The sequence below is a fragment of the Cyphomyrmex costatus genome, unplaced genomic scaffold (assembly GCF_001594065.2).
Source record: "Cyphomyrmex costatus isolate MS0001 unplaced genomic scaffold, Ccosl1.0 scaffold783, whole genome shotgun sequence".
Lineage (NCBI taxonomy): Eukaryota > Metazoa > Arthropoda > Insecta > Hymenoptera > Formicidae > Cyphomyrmex > Cyphomyrmex costatus.
In genome coordinates, this window is record NW_017280358.1 from 47,348 (window position 1) to 54,123 (window position 6,776).

The 6,776-nt window shown below is 41.8% G+C and overlaps 1 protein-coding gene across 1 annotated transcript; it reads right to left on the reverse strand.

The window, feature by feature from the left end:
* Positions 1–4,747: 4,747 nt before the first annotated feature.
* On the reverse strand, positions 4,748–6,229 carry LOC108781188 (piggyBac transposable element-derived protein 4-like). The gene has a single exon (XM_018549104.1). It carries the CDS (start codon positions 6,227–6,229, stop codon positions 4,748–4,750), a length of 1,482 nt encoding a protein of 493 aa, XP_018404606.1.
* Positions 6,230–6,776: the final 547 nt, after the last annotated feature.

A 6,776-nucleotide genomic window follows, 5' to 3' on the forward strand; every position in this document is an offset into this window, starting at 1 on the left:
TTTTTATATAAAATATTGAGCAATTTCAGATTTTTAAAGAGCGATTATTAGTCACATTAGAGCGTGAGCGGTGGTTATTTTGAATCTGTGTAATGTTGCCGCCTCACTCACGGAAGGAAGAGAGAAGACGCCGCCGAGAAAGCAAGAAGCCATCGAGAGGGATCCCGATTGTGTCCTCAGGGAGGGCGGTACACGCAGGTCGTATCACTTTTTAAACTTTAGTAATTTTGGTAGAATTTGGTGATTGCCGCACCTTAATTGCAGACGACTCGGAGAGAGGAGTAATAAGGGACCGTCTCAGCACGGCCAGAACATTGGCAGCCGCCTCCCCCTCTGGGGAGAGCGATAGAAGACCGCCGATCAAGACGGAACGCCCGGGCTAGCTAATTTGGAAAAGCGCGCCGAACACTCAAAGGATACGCAACCCGCAGGACTCACTGTAATTGGTCGCGGGGTTGCGCGGCTACAATAGACCAATTAGAGTAAGGAGCGGCCCGATAAGAGAGGGGTTGAACGGCCTGCGTGGGTCCGCAAGTGCTCCCGGTTATCACTTGTGCGGTGAGCTATTTGTAAGGAGGACGCAGGATCTCCGGAGCCGTGTACTAGCGAAATTCCTGACACCGTTGCCGGCAAGAATTACGGAGATTAGAGGCAGAGGCTATCCCTGGGATCGACGAGGGATCGTTACGTGGTGAGGCGAGCGTTATCTAATAAGTTGTGTAAAGCCATCGATCGCGATACGTGATATGCGTCTCGAGCGGAGCACACGTTAGGCGTTACTCCGATTTTTCGTTGCCGATATCGGATCGGTCGCCTGTAGGCGTTTCGAGTTAGCGTTGCCGTGAATACGTGCCTTCCGCTCAGACGCTCTAATTTGAGAATGTATAATAGTGTAGTTGCTCGCCCTCGTTGCCGCCAAGTCACTTGTATAATTGTTACTTATTGAGATTTCTTTAAAGTCGAGGCTGGCGTTATTGCGCATTAAAGAACCGTTGCCGTCTCATTTAAACTCATATGATGTACTTGTTCACGAAATAATTTATTGTCGACATAATAAGATCTAGATTTGATCACCAAAATTTTGCTCGGCGAATTATTGCCGAATTTATTCCATGTCGTCGACGACCAACTGATAGTCAGTTTATTGTTATTGCGCCGCATACCGGAGCGCGGAAGGTCAACGCTATAACGTACTTTCTTTCGAACACTTTTGTACAGTCTCGAACAAATATATCGACTTCTCTATTTGTTATCATTACTTATTGTGCATTTATTTCAGCCTCTCTATCGTTCTCCGACAATTTTCCCGCTTACCGCGAACCACTCCCCTCTGCCAATTCCGTTGGCTGAGCTAGTTGTTTAGTTCCGTCGCGAGAATCCGCGTAATCTATAATTTCTTTGTCCGAGCAATTTATCTAACATTTGTGCGAAGAGTGGCACGCTCTCTCGTGCCTGGCGCCCAACGAATTTTTGATAGCGACTAAGATCCTGGCTGAGCGAGATAACTCGTTAACTTGTGTAAAATCTCGAATCACGCGAGAATTATTAACGGACCGCACTATTGCTCCAGTAAGTATGGTTCATCTGAAATAAGAGCTTTCGCATCCTTAGACTTATTTAGGAGAACGCGACGAAGTTGTGCCGACACTTAAAAGTACGGTCACAATATATAGACAGTGCGTAAAGCTCTTTTCATTCAATCTTAATCTTATGAGCGTTACGGCATGGACCGAGTAAACGATTATCTGCATCGAAAGTGGACCAAGCTCAAGGGATACCGTAGATTAGACGACGATCGTGAGCCGCTGTTCCCACCGAGCCCCCCACCATCGAAGAAAAATCAACATTGGGAATTGCCTCCGTCGAAGGATACATCTTCGACGAAAAATCAAACATATTATTGGGAGTTGCCTTCAGAAAATACGTGGAAAAATACATCTTCGACGAAAAACCAAAGATATTGTAATTGGTCTCCAGAAAATACGTCGACAGATACGACTTATGAGCCGACGTCTTCATCATCGTCAAAAAATAGATACGAACGTCCCCGAATTCCCCCCCCCTCCCCCACCATTGAGGAAAAAAGCGTGGGAAGCAGGAAGCAACACGTCATCAAAAGATAATACATCATAAAAATATAAACAATAATGTATGTCTGTACGTATACACATAGATGAATTCGCGGTAGAAAGAATACATAGAAAGTTGCGATAAAAAACTTGTCGCGACAGGTTAATCGCGACAGGTTTTCGGAAAGAGAATTTACCCCCTTTCTCTTCGATTTACCCCCCTCTCTTCAATTACAGAAGTATTACAATCAATTTAATACGCTGATGTGATCAATCTTGCTATATTCGCTTGCACGAACGGATCAAAAATGTTTCGCTTTGACTCCGCCAGAGCGAACTGAAGAAGGAACCCGACGCGTAAGTTTTAATGTTCTATACAGAAAAAAAAAACACTTTTCTTCCTATAACATTATGCATGTAATTGCGTTATTACAGGAAAAAGCGTCGCGCGGTGCGCATACTGAGTCGACGATACGACTTGACCGCTACGGGTTACAAGTTTTTGGAAATTGCAATCAACGTTGATCCACCGAGTTACGTGGAGATCGTTCTGGGAGATCATCACGGACGCGAACTGTCGTTGTCTCTCGAAACGTGGAAAGGTCTCTACGAGCAGCGATGGAATATCTACAAATTGCTGCGGAACGAGTACAAGGACAATTTTATAAACGTTGGACCGCTAACGATCAGAATCTGCACGCATAACGACGTTACGCTCGTACGACTCGAATCTTCGACCGTACACATGACGATGATCGAATCGACGCTGCGCCGAATGTTCGATCTCGACGGATGCATCGACGTAACGTTCGAACGATTAGCCCGACTCGTTGATACGGTCGATGTCAAGTATACGCGCTTCTCCAACGTCGCGAACGCTATACGCGAGAGCGATATCTTCGACAAACGCCAGCTCGTCGATTGCGAGCTCTTGGCTTTAGTTTTTAATACGTAATAAAAAATTACTATGTGAAAAAAGCTGTGTACAACAAAAAAAAATCTGAATACATTGTACGACAAATTACTGTGTAAACCATTATGAATAAAAATATTCTTTGTCTCCATTATTTTACGTACTTTCTTTACTCTCCTACCGAAGAGACGAATGTGTGCTCGATGAATCCTATGCCTCTACGCGCTATCGCTCTGTTTACATAAACAACTCTTCCCTTACCGCAGAGCCTCTTCAAGTCTCGGATCATTTTTCACCAAATTAATTGACTGTGGGCCAATCCTAGGCTTCGCCCAAGCGAAGAATGCTTTTCAGCGTATCTTTACTGTTGCACTGCTTTCTCGGCTCGTCAGTCAGTCAGTATTGCGTCGACTAGAGAAGAAGTGTAATAAGTCAGTGTCTCGTTGTGTTCTTTTTTAATTTTTTTTTAAATTCTAACATGTGCAATCTGAGGGAAATTTTAAAAATTCGTTATAAGTATCCGGTTGATGGGGTAAGTTTTTTTTTACTACGTTTTTATATACGTAATAACGTTTCAATATATTTTATATTATTGATATACATATATTAATCTTTAATTGTTTTTTTTTCAGTACATCATGGTTGACAACCAGAGGGTTGTCCGCCTCCAATTACTCAACGAAGTAGGAATTCAAGTCATACCATTGGTAAGTTCTTTTTTTTTATTTTTTAATATTATTTTAATATATTTATTTCTTTACTAATATTAATGATATTTATTTTTTGCAGGAAGCGTGCCTTATTGACATTCAAATCGACGGATTCATAAATGTGAACCACCGTCGATACGTTCGGGCGGAGCGGCGGTGGTGCCGGGAGGAGGGCGCCTTCCTAATGTGGGAGGAAGGACTACACCTCCCCGAGCTATTCGGGGAGGTTGAATACGAGGCGTACTCCGAACCAGAGTACTAGGGTTGCAAATTTATTTAAATTTATATTTTAAATTTGTATTTAACCCTTACTAGTCTAACGTTTTTTCGGCACCTTTAATGGTCTAACGTGGGCCATTCGTGCCTCGGCGTTTTTTAGACATGTTAAAGGGCTTTAAAAAATCTGCAAAAATTCATGGACCTTCATTAATTCTTCAATTTCAAGAAAAAAAAATTTGTATGTCGAAAATAATTATTTTTGTATATAATTTTGTATTAAAAATGGTGGTACCGCGTGTAAAATCACTCGATCACTTAAAAAATCATAACTTCAATCCAAATGAAGCTATCGACATAAATCAAAGTGGAAATTAAAGGTGAAGAGTGTACCTTTTAGGAAAAAAATAGTACATGCGGCCATTTTGAAAAAAAATGCTTAATTTTTTAACCTCAATATTGCAAAAAATTAGATACAAATTCAACATTAACCCTTACTAGTCTAACGTTTTTTCGGCAAATTCAACATTAAAAAGAGGGAATAAAAGGTAAGAAGTCAAAAATAAGACTAAAAATACGTATAAAATGATTGTTTAATACTACAAATGTTTAATACTATAAAATACATGGAATACAGCACATAACTCTGTGGTCTTCGCAAACTGGATTTCGGCATTTCACGCAACAGTAGGCAGTTTTTTTATCTTTGGTGCTTTTGCACAAGTGGCAACGCTTCCTTTTCAACACAGTGTTTTCATCAATATCGAGAATTTCTTTAATGTTCCCTAAAAGTTGTCGCTGGAGCCCGGGCTTCCGTACGCGTTCTTCTAGATGGGGCGTTACCAACGCCAACGGTCCTTCAGAAAGGCGATTCTATTTCTCGACTCATTTTCGACATTCATGTTATATAAGATGGACGCGTTGACACTCGCTTGGTCGAGCATTCCCAGAAAGAACCGCATCGTCCACCGGTTACTCCGGCGCGCGCATGAATAGTTTCCACACAGCTGGTCGAAAACATCGGTTCCGCATTTTGTCTTATTATAAAACGTTCTAATCTCCGGTTTGTCACAGTCTTCGTCCTTTTTTCCAGTCTTATGCATAGATGATAAAAGCAAAACAACTTTGTTTCTTTTTGGGCAAAAAGACACTAAGACGTTATGACCGTCGTAACCGTACCTAGTTGTACCTGGAGAGGCATTTTTCCGGAAAGATTCAGGTAGTTGACGTTTATTTTTTCTAACAGTTCCGACCATAGTCAAACCGTGATCAATTCGCATCGAATTGAAAATTTCGACGGATGAAAACCAGTTATCGCAAGTTATGTTTCTGGAAGTATTGTAGATGGGCTCGCTCAACTTTCGCACATAATACGAGGGAACGCTTTCCCCACGATTAGCAGGAACTTTCCCGACGTACGGCAACGCGTTAAACATGTAGTATGTTTTCGCGTCATTTATGGACACGATTTTTATTCCATATCTCGCTGGCTTGGATTTTATATAAACCCGAGACGAAAATCTACCGCGAAAACCCAAAAGTTGTTCGTCGATGGTAACGAATTGGCCCGGAGAATAGTTCAGCTCACAATTTTTTATAAATATGTCCCATATTTCTCGTACTGGCGCTAAACCGTCTTCCTGTCGTCTTTCCGCGCGCGTGGATTTGTCATCGAATCGAATTTTACTCGATAGAAATTTGAATCGATGTTGCGACATTGTCACCTTGCACAGCATCGTGCCGAATTGACGACTCCACAATTCACCGGTAGTCACTTTGTTGTTTCTATTCGCGCCCAAATAATACAATAAACCGACAAAAGCTTTCATTTCGATCATCGTAGTCGCTCGATAATACGATACTCTATCCGCGTCAAGTGTGTCAGGTTCGAAACGTACAATTTCCTCGTTTGTATACTTCACAATGTGTTCTAAAATATCGTTCGTAAAAAGAGCGCTCCAATAATCTAAAGGCGTACGCGCCGTAACAGCCATATGCTTGGCTTCAGGTAATATTTCCCTTACAGCTGATCGTCTACCTCGTACTTCGGGGGCCTGTAGGCACCACTTGTATTTGTTTTTTCCATACGCATACTTTCGCCGTCTTCTTTCCTTGTCCGACTGCTCGGGCTCTGACTCCACCTCTTCGTCGTCGTCGTCGTTTTCCGTCTCGAAGTCGGAAACGCTCGCTTCCGATGCGTCACTGTCGTGATCTTCGACGGCGTCCAATATCTCCTCCTCAGAGTCGTCCCCATCAAGATATTCGACATCGTCACGGGGACGAAGGATACGGAGAATATCCTCGCCCGAACGATTCGCCATGTTGAAAACTGCGCGAAAATATGCACAAAATTTTTTTTTCAGCATGCGAATATTTTTACGACTATTTTTAGGTTACAAAAAACACGTTTTAATAGAAAAACTGAGAAACACTATTTACCTTTTCTGCACCTTCAATGGTCTCACGTGGGCCTTTCGAGTCCGAGAGTAACTTGCTGTGACTCTGGCAACGGCTAGACGGGCACTGACACGTCGGCACTCGGCGTAGATGGCTTCTCGGCAACACAAAGATTTTTTACGAACCACTCGCAGCGCCGCCCGCGCCCGTTTTCAAAAGTTGCAGCACTTTCAAATTTCGCCCGGGACTTGAACGACCCACGTTAGACCATTAAGGGTTAAATTTATATATTAATGTTTTTTTTCTGTTTTCAGAAAAAGAAAAAGTTTTTTTAAATTTTTTTAATTCATTTCTATATTATTTTTTATTTTTTAAATTCATTTTTTTATTATTTTTTACTTTTTAAATTCATTTTTTTTATATTATTATTTTTATTATAAACACACACACACACACACACACACACACACA

Coding starts and splice junctions, on each gene's coding strand:
- LOC108781188 (XM_018549104.1), bottom strand. CDS start 6,229: ATGGCGAATCGTTCGGGCGAGGATATTCTCCGTATCCTTCGTCCCCGT.